Source organism: Abramis brama, assembly GCF_963993115.1.
Source record: "Abramis brama genome assembly, chromosome: 11".
NCBI classification, from domain to species: Eukaryota; Metazoa; Chordata; class Actinopteri; order Cypriniformes; family Leuciscidae; genus Abramis; species Abramis brama.
This window is the reverse complement of record NC_139973.1, coordinates 34,768,940-34,786,365: the sequence shown is the minus strand read 5'-3', so window position 1 is coordinate 34,786,365 and position 17,426 is coordinate 34,768,940. Positions and strand designations below refer to the sequence as shown.

Here is a 17,426-nt window from a genome sequence, read left to right as displayed (position 1 = left end):
ACAAAAAATAAAACAATTACCAAGTGAGACTGAACCAAATCAGGACACCAAGAGGGACTCCACCCAGAGGAAGAAAATAAAACAGAAAGAGAGAGAGGGAGGAGGGGGTTATGAAGCAATGAAATGCTGAGATTAGGACCGCAGGAAATCTCTCTCTCTTTCTGTCTGCCTTTCTCTCAGCCTCTGTACCTCCTTCTGAGCCCCTCCTCTCATGTTGACATGGTTTCATTTGAATGTCTCTCTAAATACACCACTTTTGCCCCTTGAGCTCTCAGTTGTAATTCTGATCTGTTAACATGCTCATCTGACGCTGCAGGTGACAGGTGAATTAGCTGCTTTCTGATCGCCTCTACGCACCTGAGCAACGGGGAACAAGAGGGGAAAAGCACAAGCTTGTGGATTTTCAGGACTTTGATTACAACTTTCAGAAATATTTTGGCTCTGACTCTTTTAAACTGCTTGTTAATGATTAGCATTTAAGTGGATGAGGAAGGGCTTTCTTGGGAAGAACATGTATTTTAATTTAGTGTGTATCGAGAAATTATACCCAGTGTTTGCTCTTCGTACATTGTGAATTTTTAAAACAACTTTATTAAGTAGCTCATGTTCACTGGTGTTGAGCTGATTCTTTAATCAACATTATACAATGAGGGACAGACTCCATTCTGGACAGTTCAGGGAACAAAGAATACAGGACCTAAAGGCATCTTGACCAGCGGATAACTTTGGACCATCCTGAAGTTCATATTTGGACGTTTTTTTTTTGTTTTTTTTTGGCCAATCAAAAGTTTGTAAGAACAGTTTTATCAGCAAATCAACTATCTAATGGAAGGACAGCACAACTTGGTGCCTTCATTATGGCTACTTGCACTGCAGTGGTGTCTGCTGCTTCTACCACTGACAGAAAGTGTGACTGTCGTGCCATGGAAACCCTGTACAGGTGAGATTCATGCTGTAAATTGTTTCAATGCACTAGTTGAATAATGTTTATTTATCATGAACTAGTCTTTGAGTCCTCGTGCTACAAGCTGTTTATCAGCAGGCACCAAGATAAAAGTGTCTTCCTCTGTAATAAAATTCTTCAGATTAGATCAGGTCCAGATTGTAAAGGTCTTGAATGAGACTGAATGGTCCTGAATGTTTATTGTGTGTATAACTATGGGCATTTTTGTTTTATATATATATATATATATATATATAAAATCTTATATATATGTGTGTGTATATATATATCTATATATATATATATGTGTGTGTGTATGTGTGTGTGTGTGTCGTCATAGAAGAATTCTGTCCTTATTGCCATTTTTTAAGTGTCTGAACCAACAAATGCCATTTATGTAATTCTAGCATATTTGTGGTGAAAACAATGATGGGAATGATTTATTTTTAAATAAAAATGTCATACTCCTTTGCCCTTGCTTTGATTAACTTCATAGCTTGAATGTTATTTATTTAATTACATCCAATTACATAATATTCCTATTTACACTTTTCCTATAATTACGACTTGATTGGAAATGACATGCAAAAAGCCAGATTTTTCTCACACATCAATTTTGTATGAATTTGAATTGTACAAAAAAAATGAATGATTTTTATACAAAAGTAAGCATAAAGGTCCTCCCCTAACCTCACCCCTAAACATAACTGCCACTGGGATGAAAGCAGATCATACAAAAATGTACGACTGCGAGTCCAAATTAGCCACCAATTCGCCAAAACGTAAAATATTTAGGAATTCCTATGAGATTGTGTTGCAATGTCTCATCGCATCTCAAGCATGTTTTCACTGACAAACTTGAAAATGACACTGCTGAACACTGAAAAACATGGTAATGTGTCATGCTGACCACCACAATGTCACTTAATAGAAGAAATAAATGTGAAGATGTTACACACAGCCACACAAATGCATTCACAAGGCTGGGGATGTTGCCATGTTGTTGCCAGCTTGGTCTCTACATGGAAAAATTTAAACTCTTCCCAATCCCGGCGACATCCCTCGGGCTTAAATTCCCCAATTTTCATACCACGGAGGCAATTACATTAGATACCAATGCAAAAGAAATGAGAAAATGAAAAATGCGTTTACTAGAAAGTTACCAAAGTAAATTCCTTAAGTGGTATTTTAAAATATTGCTTTTGTATGTCAAGAGCACACCATCTAAATGGTCCATAATTAGGGCAATGAGCTCTGCTAAAGGACTGTTATTACAATAGAAGCTGTAAATACCACAATAATGTGGATGAACCAAAGAATGCTGGGAATGTTTAGGGAATTGCAGTTCTGTCACTGAACATCTATAACATCTCTTTGTCATCAGTGTGTATCTTCATTTGAAGCGTATCATTTCTGTGCATCGGCTGCCCTCCTAAACATTTACTTGTAGTTTGAAAATTGAGTAAGAAGCATGCAGTATCCAAGAGTATCAGTTGCAAGTTCATGTATGCTGTCATTAAATGCATATGCTCATGTCACTTTGCATATTTAGATTAAAACTATGTATACTATTGAGGAAAACAAAGGGCATATGAAGTCATAGACTTGGGCTGCTAATAAAAACATTACTTGAGCCGTATTTAAAAGTTTTTAAACCATGTATGAATGACAGTAAATCAAAGTTCAGGGTTTTGTAAATTCTGTGAACCAGGGAGAGCTGGTATAATATTCTGTCTGCCCTACCTCTGTATATTTTGCATGGAAGGCAATTTGCATACTTTAGTTAATGAACTATATCAAGAGCTATTCCCATCCGCAGATGCAAAAATGCATAGGCCCCCAAGTATTCAGATTCTCAAGCCACATATGGATTTCATTGCATTAAATAGCTAAATCAAAGGCCCTGTGGTATTAAGATGTGTTTTGGTCAATCGGATCACAAGTAGATGAGGAAGAAATATTGCAATCCACTTCAATGTATATGCTATCCAGTATCCACTTTCAACCACTTCTGTCCTGATTTCTTCAAGGGGAGGGTGTATGGGTGGGTAAATGTATGGATTTTTTCAGATCTTTCGATCTAATGGACAAAATCAGCTTGCATAATTTACATATGAACGCCCCCGGAGACGACGGAAAAACATACGGAGAACTTTAGCTTCCGTTTCTGCTCTGACAGTCACAAGACCAGAAAAAATGCGGTGAGTGTGTGTTAGAAATCAGGAATGGTGAGAGAACATTGCGCTTGGTACGTTTTTCCTCTTCAAAGCAAACTTGGGTCTTCAACCAACAGTTTAAATCCCGCCTCACTAGCGCACTTCCCTTAATGTTTATGCGTTAGGCGGAGAGTAGACTGTCTTTTGTGGCTGTTCAAACTCATTCAACCACATGAGCGTTTGCACCACGAAAGCAATCCAGTTGAATGCGTTTTCGACTACCTCTGGAAGTGGATGAAAGTGGACAAGCTCAAAACGTTTTAGACCCTGTTTACAACTATATTTAGCATCTTTTCACTCAGATATACGGTACATCACAACAGGAAAGAAAAGACTGTCACAACTTAGTATTCGTGCCGACTTTAAAGTATAATAGATAGCACAAGGCACAAGTACACTTTTCAAACATGCCATTTCACAAAAAGATATTTGTTTCCTGGTTTTTAATTATACAACTATACTGGTCAAAACGAACAATTTCGGACACTTATTGATTATCAAACTTAATAGAAGGTAGCATTCCCTATCCATTAGAAATCTATCCATTAGCATTCCCATTCTCAATGACAGTTATTTGGCTGGCGTGGACAACACTGGAAGTATGCAACCTGCTTGCTCCCATCTTCACTCATGGAGCTCAGTTCTGGCCATACTGTAGAAGTTTTTGTACCAATCACCTGGAAGATCAGTCATAATTACCACCACAGAAAGAATTACGTCCCGACATTTCTGAGTGGCATCACAAGAACACACTCAAACCCTTGACTAGCAAATAGCAAGTTACAAAGCATACTCCACTCCAAGTCCACACCAAAGGGAGTTATTCTCTATATCAGTGAACACTGTTTCCAAACTCCCTGAAATGTCTTAAGTTTTCTTCTGAGAACGTACACATTACAATATTCCTCATTTAAATTATTCCCACCCAAAGTATACACAAAAAAGGGAACAAGGGCTGAGTTGCGTTATTAGTGTGCTGTAACTCGCCGTTATGCGAAGGGGGGTGAGTTTACCGAATCACGCTTGAAGCTGTTGACCAATCACAACACATTGTTCCAGCTGACCAATCAGAGCACACTGTGCTTTTTGAAAGGAGGGGCTTCATAGATACAGGAACTAAAAAGAGCGATACTGACAGACTGGGAAGAGAGGCGCTACAACAGTGTAAAATATATGTTTTTTGAACATTCAAGCATAAAAACCTATTCTAGTAGAGCCCATAAACAAAATTAAGACTTTGTAAAAGGGCATAATAGGTCATCTTTAAGGTCCCTATAAATAAATAAATAAATAAATAATGTTGCCTATTGAATGATCCCAGAGGGTGTAGTTACAGCATTAACCAGCAGGGGCTAACTTGACCATGCAACCAAAACTTGTTTCTAGTTGTTTCCTCAACTTCTGTCTTTAATCTTTGTCCTCTTCCTCTACAGATCTCCATCCAGTGGACCTGCTGTCTCGGGTGCTGCCCCATAACGGAGAGGCTCTGGCTGGGGTCCGTATGGTGCAAGAGGGAGGTGCTCGTGGAGTCCAGCTCTTCAAACCTACGCAGGCACTCACCTTTCCATCTTCTCAGCTCTTTATTAACTGCGCTCACTTCCCTGCAGAATTCTCCATAGTGGCCACTCTGAAAGTGCCTCAAACCAGAGTGAAGGTAAGCTTATACTGACATAGACATTTAATGCCAGAATTGCTTGTGTCCGGAGATGCTCATGCCCAGCTTAATCATAATAGAAAGTCTTAGAAATGGATAATTTCCTCTTTGAGAATAGCAATTTTAGTTCAAGCAGGGTTAAACTGGTGTATAATGGGGTTATTTCACTAGGAATCAGTTTCAGTGATAGAGTATTTTTATAGGCCAACCCCGAAGTTAGCATCACTCTGGTTCCCTCAACAAAAAACCAGTAGGATTTTTCCACTGGCTTTTTGGATTATTGCAGAAAATAAGCTCTGTGACTGAAAAAGTTGTGATTCTTACAAGTTTTGTTCATCATGATAATCTTCACAAACACAATAGCCAGAAGTAAAAAGCTAAACGTAGGCTACAAACAGACTACACCACGGTCACATGACTTCAATGTCACCACCATTAAGCTTTCGACAAGTATTTCAGCCTTTATTCAAAAAACATTTACCATGATAGTTTGAGTTAGAGTAGTTTTATTTTCATTTTTATAGATATAGCGCTTATAAACACGAGTCAGTAAAAGCGGATTAGTGAATAGATGAGTTTTCCTGTTCACCGTAATAATGTTTAATGTCCCCGACAACCTCTATAGTCCCATTGAAGTGCTGTTTCCACAACACTGTTTTCAACTAAGCTGAAAACGTTTTATGTGTTTTGACCGTTCATATACACAACAACATCATATTGGGGACCTGAACTTTTGAAAATGGGTTTCAAAGTGCAAGTTTTTGATAACGATACCATTATTGTGTAAACTACAAAAATGCGAATTTGTGAAAGCGGTGACATTATGCACATGCGTATTATGCGTTCTGTCTATAGGCGCGTAGTAGTGTTTCTTTACAAAGTGACATCGCCAACTACTGGCCTGGCAGCATAATACAGCGTTTTTAATCCTTTTCACTGATCCGCGTGAAAGGGGTTCATTTTGATAACGTTGTTGTCTATACACGAAAAACACAAAGGAAAAACGTTTCTGTTTTTAGTACATCGTTGTTGTGTAAACGTACCCTTAGCCACTTTTTAGCAACTGCTTTTTGTCAGGACAAGTGAAAGCTTCACAAGTTGTAGAATAAAACGTGAAAATATCTTACACGTGTATCAACCACAGACCTTATTTCAGGCATTTAACCAAAAAACCCATTAAAAAAACTACAAGGGTCAGAAAGAAGGTAAGTAATGGTTATGATATAAAATTGACCCAAATGAATGACAACCTAAACCTGACTGTCCTTACTTTATCTTTGGACTCACTCTGTCTTCCAGAAGAATGAGTACTTGTTTGCTGTGGTGAAGGAAGATGTCGATCAACTCCTGCTCGGCCTACGTTTCTCTAAAGACAAAGTCCATCTCATCTATCGGGGCTCAATGGGGAGGGAGCGTCTCAGCTTTAAAAGAATCCACCTGGCGGACAACCACTGGCACAGCATGGTATTAGCTATCAGTGGCCACCATGCCACCCTCACCCTGGACTGCGGCATCCCACTGGAACTGTGAGTCTGTAACGGCAGTAGAAAGACCCTTTAACCTTTTAGGTATTCACTACAAGATTTAAGCATTTAGATGACCTCAAAGTAAAAATTTGGACAATTTATACGATTAAAATATGATTTCCTGTCCAAAATGTGCACATATTATTGCAATGAATTCTTGAGCAATTAGCTGCACATTAAGTGTATGGGTGGCATTTAGAACATTAAAGTGCCTGACATTTGTTATTTCTAGGGGTGGGATCTTTCAAACCATAAGATATAAGAGATTCAGAAACAAAACATAATGTTGCAGCTCAAAGTTGAGTCCTGTGAGTAATGTACTTCCACTGATGGGTTCCAGGGTCCATAAACAGCCATTTCCCTCTGATCTCAGCACCGATGGCTCCAGGTTCCACATTGGAAGTCAAAGAAAGTGGAAAGGCCTGTTCTCTGTGAGCTTCGTATTCTCATATTGCTAATTATATTGCTTAAAATGTAAAATATATTAGCATACACACAAACATAGCTGTTGGTCAGAGGATGATCTGTCTTCTTTCTTAAGGGTTTACTGCGCCAGCTTGTCCTTGTACCTGGATCGGACGCGACGTCACGTGTTTGCCCCTCCTCCAAACCGTCACTGGTTGAGCTTTCTGTCCCTACAATTCTGTCAAACTTGCCAGTAAATTCCCACATGAATGATGTCCTGCTCCCTCCATATGGTAAAACTAAATGTTTAAATTCAAATGATTTTAAGGCTGAATTAAAAGGAATCAAATTTTTTTTTAATTCCAAACCCATATGACTGTCATGCAAAAGGAGCAATTTTAAACAACTGTAAAGGTCGCTATCACTGAACAGTGACTTAACTAAAGGATGCTTAAAGGAATAGTTCACGTCAAATTGTAAATTCTGTCATCATTTATTTACCCTCAAGTTGTTCCAAACCAGTATGAATTTCTTTCTTCTGCTGAACCCAAAAGAAGATATTTTGAAGAATGTCGGTAACCGAACAGTTGATGGACCACATTGTCTTCCATAGTATTTTTTTTTCCTACTGTGAAGGTCAATGGGGTCCATCAACTGGCTACCGACATTCTTCAAAATATCTTATTTTGTTTTCAGCGCATTTATACAGGTTTGAAACAACTTGAGGGTGAGTAATTTTCATTTTGAAGTGAACTAATCCTTTAACTACTTTTTTGAAGCTTGACATCCCTAGTTCCTAGTTTTTATTAAATGCTATTATATTGGAAAGAATATATACTGTATAAAAAAGGATATCTGTGTTTCACGGAAGAAATATATATATATATATATATATATATATTGTTAAAACTGAGATGCTTAATGGAAAATGGGCTGGTTAAACATCATATCAATATAGCCAATGTTAACACAGAGTTACAATGAACCATTACAAAAAAATTATTTTATCATGACTGGAGCCATGTACAACATTTTGAGGAAAAGAACAGATCTATGGTGCTAAAGACGGCACTGATGACATATCACCCATGGTCAGATTGAGTTATCATCCCAAACTAAACATCTGACACTTGTTTCGCTCTGAAAAGGAAAACAGAGGTTATGCCGCTCGCAGTGAGAGCTGTCAGTGATTGAGTGTGTGCTGGTGATGAGGGGGTTTACGCTGGCACACATCTCGGGCATGACAAACAATACTGTGTTTATATAATTTGTATTGACAATTTAAAGTAGCTAATGGCAACTTTGATCTTGATTACACACCTTGGTTAATACTTTTACAACCTCACAGTCTGAGACATATTGTTTTGCACTTTACGTCTGTGATCACATAGCAGAGATTTTGTTTATTGTTTCATATCCATATTCTTTTGATAAAGTAGATCCATTACAAATAGTCATCCAATTTCTTTAACACATCAAAAACGTATGTATTGTGCAAATCCAATAATCACAGATTTCATCAAATACAATATATTTTAATGTAATTCAAAAAGAAATATTACTTTAAGCATATTTGTTCAGTATGTGTACTTGAACTTTTGCTTTCTCACGTCAATGTACAGAGACGGAGGTCCGTGTGACTCTGGGGTCTAAACCAGCATGCACTGCGGCAGAGCAGGGACAACTCTGGTTTGACACTCTTAAAAGGGGCCTCTTCCTATGTGATGGTGCATACTGGCACTCTATGCTGCAAGGTAGGAAGAAATAAAGTTTTTTTAACTTTAAGATTATGACCTAACAAGTCAAGTCAAATTTATTTATATGTCACTTTTCACAATAAACACTGTTTCTAAACAGCTTTACAGATAACCTTGATGTAAATGTTTATAATATCTTAATATCTTCATGCCTTATAGTCGATTAAAGCTGGGCGATAATATAGTTTACATTTTGTGATAATACAAGCAATTGAGATATGCTAAAAATATTAATAAGCCCTACATGATATTCGGTATGTATTTGAATAAAGTTGGACATGCTAACATAGAGCTGACCGATAATATAGTTTACATTCTGTTATGAAAATAAAAAATTCAGGCATTTGAGATATGCTACATAGTATATTCCGCTTTACCAGAGTGTGCTGTATGTATGTGAATAAAGTTGGATATAATATACATCCAACTGTATACGTTAGCCTATATATAGAGCTGTGCGATAATACAGTTTACATTTTTGCGATGATTTAAATAATCAAGCAGCCACAGTTTGCCATTTTAATTTACAAAATCATGTCATATTTACAATTAAAATGCAATATTTATATAAACTCCAGAACCTATAGTATTATTCATAAAAATAAGCATAAGTGATCAGTTCCTTTGTGAAGTACTGTTGCATTGGAGATGGCATCAGAAGGTAATACCATGGTATATCATGATCACCATGACCAAAACCCTGGTACTGTTCTTTTTGTTTTTTGCACTTTTTTTTTTGTTTATGCCAGCTGAAGTGCCTCAGTAATTGTTTTTAACACTGTTCAATTTACAGATAAAGACAGACTAGACTATGTAGATGATTACCAGGACCTCTACACCACCTCAGAGACTCAGGACATCGAGCTTTTCCAGATCCCCTCTGTTGGGATGTTTGCTGCTATGGCTCATCGGGCCACCAAACCAGGCTCTGCCATCTACCGCTGGACCCATGGCCAATTCCAGCTCTACCAGAACATCAGCACCTTTAAGGCCCAGGCATGGAAGCAATTCACGATAGGGAGGAAGGTGAGAAAATATAATAATCATTGTTGGGGAAAGTAAATGCATTAAAAGTAATGCATTACAATATTGCTTTATTCCCTAAAATGATACTAATTGTGTTAGTTACTTTTTATTATGGAAAGTAATGCGTTACATTACTTTTGCATTACTTTTTCTCACCTGGGCTGGGCTTGCTTGTTTGCTTTTTAATAACAAAAAAAAGTTATATTTTTGACAAATGTAAAGGCCCTTTCACGCCAAAAGTTAATCAATCAATCAATCAATCAATCAAGCCTCAGACTAAACGAAATACAAATTCACGCCTGTACAGTAAACCTCTCAGCTGTGCTGCCATTCTGAATTGCAGAAGAATAGGATGCAAGAGAAGACATTTTTGCTTACCGGTATTAGATTGGTTGATTTGGATCATCTAAGGTCAGCAGCAAAGACATTGGTTAATAAAGACAAGTGAGATTATATACATAAAGTATATTTATATTATTTAACATATTTGATTATTGCATGTTTGTGTAATATTCTAAGTTTGCATTTTTAATTCTTTTTTTTTTTTACTGTATTTATTCATTTTGAGTAATACTGAATCTGTTTTTGTCAAATGAATGAGATGAGTAAATGCATGCTCCCTCCCAGTCTAGAAAAACAATAAGCATCATGTTCACACACAGCGCACACAACGCCTCTGCACTTACTCCCGATTTCTCACAATATGGAGACAGGAGAGCTGTTCGTCACTAAATGGGAAAACAAAGTAACTTGCATTACTTATTTGAAAGAGTAACTCGGAAATTTAAAAGTAATGCTTTACTTCACTAGCTACTTGAACTTGAACTAGTTACTTCTGTAACGTGTTGTAATGCATTCCCCCCACACCATAATAATGTTGTAAAAGGCTAAAACTTTCAAGTGCAGCAAGTAACGCTAAGTAAAGTAAGTAAACGGCTTTTGGAATGAGAGAAAATGTTGGGCGGGACTTGATTTCATCCTTTGGGAATTGATTGGATCGTAAAAATTGGGCATTGCTAACTAAATGGAGGCAGTTTTGAATGCCAGTTGGAAAATATTTAGTCCAACCTTCCTGTCTTTTGGAGGGGGAGGGAAGGTTTTTGATTAAAGATTACGAGTGCACATTAATTAAAAAAATAATAATAATGATGTGCAATATAAATAATTTATATCAAATATAAATTTTTGAAAAACCTTAAAAATACAGTACGGTTTAACCAACATGCAAAACTAGGCTAGGCTAGGCTAGGTAGGCTAAAACTACAAAACAGGAAATTGAATCTCTGTGTCAATGAAAGTAGTTTTTTCAAAATCGACACTTTGATTTTAAAATCGAATCTAATTCATTTGAATATTAAGCTTATACATCTTAAAGTCGCCATGAAATCAAAATGGACAATTCATATTTTCATTACAATTCGTTTCTCAGAAATTGCGTACTGCACCTATAAACAGGCAAAGGTTGTACAGTGCAGCTGTAGAGAGCAGTGATTGACACTTCATTAGGAAAGAATTACTGGCAGAAAAAGCCTGAGGTGAAATGTTAAGGGGGGCAGGTGAGAAGTGAGAAGCTTCATTCAGAGATACACAGCGTTCAGTACCATAAGTGTGTTCTGAATGTTTTCCACTCAATCATGCACAGATCCACAGAGAACAGACTTTACACTGCACTTCAGGAGACAGGTGTGTTTTGATGTGGTGTTCCTTACACTCAGTACACAAACATACGCAATAACTTTAAATCACCAGTGTAGTCAATCACAGAAATTAATTTTGTCTGATGATCTTTCCCTTCCCTGAATGAATCATTTATACACATCTGTCTGTCTGCAGTGTAGTTGTTTAGTCTTAATTATATCACAGATCTTGAATTATAAAGAATAGGAAGTAATAAAACTTCTTTGTTGAAACCTGCAGCTCCTTACAACTATCATTATCATTACTGTAAATCATGGAGCCTGTATTTGTATCAGTTAAATCATCACTAAACTCTTCGCCTGAGTGAAATTATGACTCATACTAAGCTATATTATACAGTATATATCTACCACCTGATCTTCACACTGTTCTAAATTTAGCGAGCTGGAATCGTGATAGCCAAATGACAGACTGAATGATAAGTGTAACTTTATCTCTGTTTGTCTGTATCAAGCTAATTTATCACTGTGTGTGTTGTATGTGTGGCAGATGTTCTTGGCGGTGTCGAACTCCGTGGGCCCAGCGGACGGAAAGCAAGAGCTGTCTGTGATCTATAGGTGGAGTAATAAGAGGCTGAAGTTTGTGAGATATCAGACCCTGGAGACGCACAGCGCTCGAGACTGGGAAGCCTTCCATATTAATAATGAAGCTTTTTTGGCTGTGGCCAATCACCGAACAGGTTCGTCCTATTATGGTGTGGTGGGGCTGAATCAAGAGATTATTATCATCATTAGACTTGTACATACATCACCGGTCAAAATTTTGGAGTCTCTTATGCTCACCAAGGCTTTTATTTGATCCAAAATACTGTAAAAACAGTAATATTATTAAATGATTGTACAATTAAAAATAACTTTTTATAAATTCCTGTGATGGAAAAGCTACATTTTCGGCATCATTACTACAGTCCTCAGTGTCACATGATCCTTCAGAAATCATTCTAATATTTGATGCTCAATTATTGGTGCTCATTATCAAAATTAATATTTTGTGAAAACGGTGATCATTTTTTTTCAGGAATCTTTGATGAATAGAAAGTTCAAAAGAACAGCATTTATTTGATATAGAAATCTTTTGTAACATTGTAAATGTATTTTCAATCAATTATTGCATCTTTGCTGAATAAAAATATTCATTAAATTTCTTTCTTTTTTGTAATCATACTTGCATCAAAGTTTTGAATTACAGTGTATCAAGGTTTCCACAAAAATATGAAGCCGCACAACTGTTTTCAACAGTGATAATAATAAGAAATGTTTCTTGAGCAGCAAATCAGCATATCAGAATGATTTCTGAAGGATCATGTGACACTGAAGAATGGAGTAATGATGATGAAAATTCAGCGTTACGATCAAAGGAATAAAGTACATTTTAAAATATATCCAAATAGAAAACCGTTATTTTAAATTGTAATAATATTTCACAATATTACTGTTTTACTGTTTTTTTTATATCAAATAAAAAATCATAATTAATCCAAACTTTTGTCCTAAAATACTGCTAAATTCACCCCAAGCCAGAAAAGTTAACCCACAAATGAAAATGAATGCCCATCATCATGCCATTCAGTTCAGTAAATGGTTTCAGCATTTCATTTTGTTACAGTTACTGCTCTTAAAATAGGTGGCATTTGTGAGAATAGTTTTATCTTTTACCTTAAACCCCTATATTATGTACCTGTCATCCCTATTAGATAACGGGAATCACAACATTAACAGTGTCGTTTATAAGTGGAACCCAGGCACCAAGACGTTTGAGGTGAACCAGACCATCTCGACATCAGGAGCATATGACTGGGAGTTTTTCACTGTAGGGCCCTACCACTTCTTAGCAGTGGCCAATGCATTTGATGGCATCTCCACCCAAACAGATTCATCAATCTATATCTGGCTTGGTGGAGCCTTTCAGCTCTTTCAGACTATAAGGGTGAGTTTAGGAAGCATATAGCATGATTTCAAAATGTCTGTGGTTGAAGTAAGGCCCTGATACTTAATGATGGCTTGGATCAAATCAGTTGGATCATTCTTAAACTTGGAAGTGGTTTACTTTTGAGTGGAAACACTGATGTGAATGAGGTACATTTCTATCCTGAGTTACACATTAAGAAAAATAGTCGTGTAAATGAAGTGGAAAATCATGACACAAATGAAAAAAAGTTGAATGAAGGACTCATGTAGGTGTTTCCCAGCTGCAGCATGTTATTTTACATTTACCTGACACCTGTTCTCACTGAACTTCCTCGGGGCATCTGTGGTATCGCTGGGGTTGTTTAAGTATAGGGGGAACTAAAGCTTTAACCGCTGTAAAAGACCCCGAAGAGATTTACTGCTTGAAATCTTGATGTCACAAACTTTCATTCATCACTGCAATTTATTTTAATAAACATATAATGATTGTCATAGGAAAAAGACATTCATCTTTTTTGCAAACATGAGATATATAAAAAATCTGTTCATGGGTATTGGGATTGGTAAGGTGATTTCTGATAAATATCACTTAAAGGAACAGCTGACCCAACAATTTTGTCATTTACTCAGTCTTGGGTCATTATGATATATAATAGTCCCATATTATTTTCTTTCTTCCATGAAACCCAACAGAAGAGCTTAGACACAATGTTGGAGCTACTCTATTTCCATACAACGGAAGTGAATGGCGAAGCTCCAAAATATAAAATCTACCAAGCTTTAAAATGAATAAAAGTAGTCCAATTGGAGCTTGATAATATAAATCACCATCCACTTTCTTTCTATGAAAAACAGCATCTCGGAAAACACCCTTTACAAAAAAATGACCAAAAATTTGCATTCGGAAGTCAGATGTAAAAGTAATGGCTGCTTTCATACGAAACTATAAAAGTGTTAAACATTTTCAATCACTGTTGAATTCGCTCTAAATCACTGATCCAATGTACATGTCAACAGACTTAACGAGGCAGACTCACCGCTTGTGATGTTGTCAGCCGTTTCAGATGGGAATTTCCCTGTGCGCAGATGTGTTTTACAGGGGAATAAAGAACAAGAAGAGTTTTTTGTTAATATCAAGCGTTTAGATGATGCTACACTATAATTAAATTCTTGAGATCTTACCATCTAACAAAACTGAAGTCATAAATGTGATATGGATGTTGTGAAGTTATTGATGCAGTCAGTGTCAATTCAGCAGGACCGTGTTTCCCAAAAATGGAACAGACACTACAATGGTTTTAACTTATGAAGAACACAGTTAAGTGTTTGCATCAGTTTATGGAAATACTTCTGCATGACTGCATCTTTATTAATTTGGAGGTTTAACCTCGACTTGATATAAGAAATAGCGTAGGCAGCCTTTTACCTTAACCTATATTTTGAGAGATAACAATAAAAGCCATATCAGCCTTTTCCAGTGCTTTGGACAACTTTTTTTGGTAACACTTTACAATAAGGTTCCATTTGTTCAAATTATTTAACAACATTAGTAGCTACATTACCTTCGGTAGTTAATTTCAAAATGTACTAATACATTGTTAAAATCAAAAGTTGATTTTAGATCCAGATTAAGAGCTAACATGAACTTACAATGAACAGTTGCATTTTTATTAACTAACTTTAACAAAGATGAATAAATACTGTATGAATTGTTCATTGTTACTTAATGTTGGTTGATGCATTATATAGGGGCTGTTTACACGACACCCTTTCAACTGAAAACAGAAAACTTTTAATGCGTTTTGGCCATTCGATTAAACAACAACAGCGTTTTGGGGGCCTGAAAACTTGAAAACGGGTTTCAAATTGCACGTTTTTGAAAACGACACTGTGATTGTCTCTGTGTAAACTACAAAAACACACATTTTTGAAAACAGTGATGTCATGCGCATGCGTATTATGCGTTCAGTCTAAAGGTGCGTAGTTTTTCTTTACAAAGTGACATCGCCAACTACTGGCCTGGCAGCGTCATACAGCGTTTTAGTCGTTTTCACTTATCCGTGTGAACAGGGATTTATAACCGAAAAACACAATGGAAAAACATGTAAACGTACCCTGGTGGGACCTCATTGTAAAGTGTCACCCTTATTATTATTACTACCAAGCCCAATCTATCTTTTTTTTCCCAACATATATCTTTAATTTCTCTAGACATTTGGGGCTACAGACTGGGAAATGTTTCAGATTGGAAACAGAGTCTTCCTCGCTGTTGCCAATGGACACATGCTGTGTGAGAGAGGACCAAGCCTCTATACCATCAACTCAACTATATATGAACTTGATATGACAACCAAGATGTTCCTCAAGTTCCAAGACATTGTAACATACAGGTAAAGCCTGAACTATAAAAGATTTTTGGGGGTTGAGAGTCAATCATAATTCACATCTTTTGACTTTATTTCCTCTTGTATGGCAGTGCGGTGGACTGGGAATTCTTTTCACTTGGAGATGAGCACTTTTTAGTTGTAGCCAACTCTTATGACGGATCGTCTTACTCTTTGAACAGTGTTATATACAGGTAATTATTTAAAACATAAACATCATAAACATGTCATAAGATCAATTTATGCATGCTGCAGTACTTCAGACATTGGCATTGCATGTGGTTGTGCTACTGTTTAGAGATACTAGTATACCGTGTTAAATATCTTATCAAATGAAGATCTTTTTGATGAAATCTAAGAGATTTCTGTCCCTCCATTGACAGTTACGCAACTACCAATTTGAAGCTTCAAAAAGTTCAGAGCGTAAAATGTGAATAAAAGTCTTAAATTCAATCTGTTCATCATATAAAGTGATTGAGTCTCCTCAGAAAATTTTGACTAAACGGCACGATTCATATGGATTAGTTTTACGATCTCTTTATGAACTTTTTGAAGCGTCAAAGTGGTAGTTGCGTAACTGTCAATGGAGGGACAGAAATCTCACAGATTTCATCAAAAAGATCTTCATTTGTGTTCCGAAGATGAACGAAAGTCTTACGGGTTTGGAACGACCTGAGGGTGAGTAACTGATGATAGAGTTTTCCTTTTTGGGTGAACAATCTCTTAAACATCCATGGAACATTTCCATTCCACAAAAGGTTCTTTATATTGGAAAAAAATGTTCTTTAGATTTTAAAAATCTCTTTAAAGTTATTTTAAGAACTGTTTACTGAAAGGTTTTTTGGGGAACAAAAAAAGTTTCTTCTGTGGCATTGCTGCAAAACACACTTTTTTAGAACCATTATTTTTTAACAGTGTATAAAGACTATTACAATAAATAATTTTTTTAGTAGTCTTTGACTTTTGTTGTTTTTGTCTCTGACAGATGGCAGGGATATGAGGGTTTTGTCCCTGTCCATCGGTTACCTACTATAGGATGCAGTGACTGGGAGTTCTTTACCTCAGCAGAGGGTTCATACCTGATGTACTCCAGTGCCAAAACACCTCTTTCCAAAGTCTTCAAGCTGAGGATCCACTGAGGGCACAAACGGTTGTTCAGCTTTTGCATATTTTGATAGAATTTAATAGTTTTCTATTACACATTCATGGGAAACTTTTTAATGTCCGAGAAGTCAATCAAGCTGGCAGGAGGTGGAATCTGGAGTTTGATACTTCCTGAAAACTACCTCATCTGCATAAAAAAAAAAAACTGTCAAGATGCAAGGGAAAAACTCAGTGGTGAATCTAAACTGTGTTCTAAAATTATGTCAGTTTAAAATTATATTTTGGTTCAGCAAAGACTATTCTGTTTCAAGAAATGAACATTTGTGCACATTGAACATCCCTCAAATCCAGAAAGTGAAATGAGGGTGCAGAACATTTAGACTCTGTGTAACTTCTATTTACAATACACAGTAATTTCCATGAATAGGGCACACTCAGTTGTGGAAAGTGCCATACAATGTTTTAAAGATTATATCAATCATGTAAAATAGTGTAATAAATAATGTTATTTATATGTATAATATTTGTATTTTACCTCTTGTTCTTTGCACTACAATTAATTGATTTTATTTTATCAATAAACTATATGCTCATGTTTCTCAGTTTCAAATATGTGTATTACATTGGGCTTTTTATTTAACAACCACTGATCTATAGATAACTGTATTGCTCATAGAATTACATTTGTACTGGCTCCTGAAGCCATTTCACTTGGAAATATGTCACAAAAGGGAAGAAAATACAGTTGCAACTTCAGTTTCATGACTTGCTACATGATGTTTACAAATAAGCATAGTTTAAGTATT

General features: G+C 36.4%; 1 protein-coding gene across 2 annotated transcripts; it reads left to right on the top strand.

Moving 5' to 3' along the window:
• The first annotated feature begins 273 nt into the window (after nucleotides 1-273).
• Nucleotides 274-17,218, top strand: tspeara (thrombospondin-type laminin G domain and EAR repeats a). Of its 2 annotated transcripts, none has more exons than XM_084129565.1 (12): nucleotides 274-940; nucleotides 4,593-4,813; nucleotides 6,116-6,339; nucleotides 6,680-6,770; nucleotides 6,881-7,037; nucleotides 8,367-8,498; nucleotides 9,295-9,527; nucleotides 11,715-11,904; nucleotides 12,919-13,151; nucleotides 15,344-15,522; nucleotides 15,609-15,710; nucleotides 16,502-17,218. In XM_084129565.1, the coding sequence occupies exons 1-12, from the start codon at nucleotides 826-828 to the stop codon at nucleotides 16,653-16,655; spliced, it is 2,031 nt and encodes a 676-aa protein (XP_083985691.1). In that variant the 5' UTR covers nucleotides 274-825; the 3' UTR covers nucleotides 16,656-17,218. The 2 variants fall into 2 exon arrangements, with proteins under 2 accessions (XP_083985691.1, XP_083985690.1); XM_084129564.1 differs by having other exon boundaries at nucleotides 6,113-6,339.
• The last annotated feature ends 208 nt before the right edge of the window (nucleotides 17,219-17,426 follow it).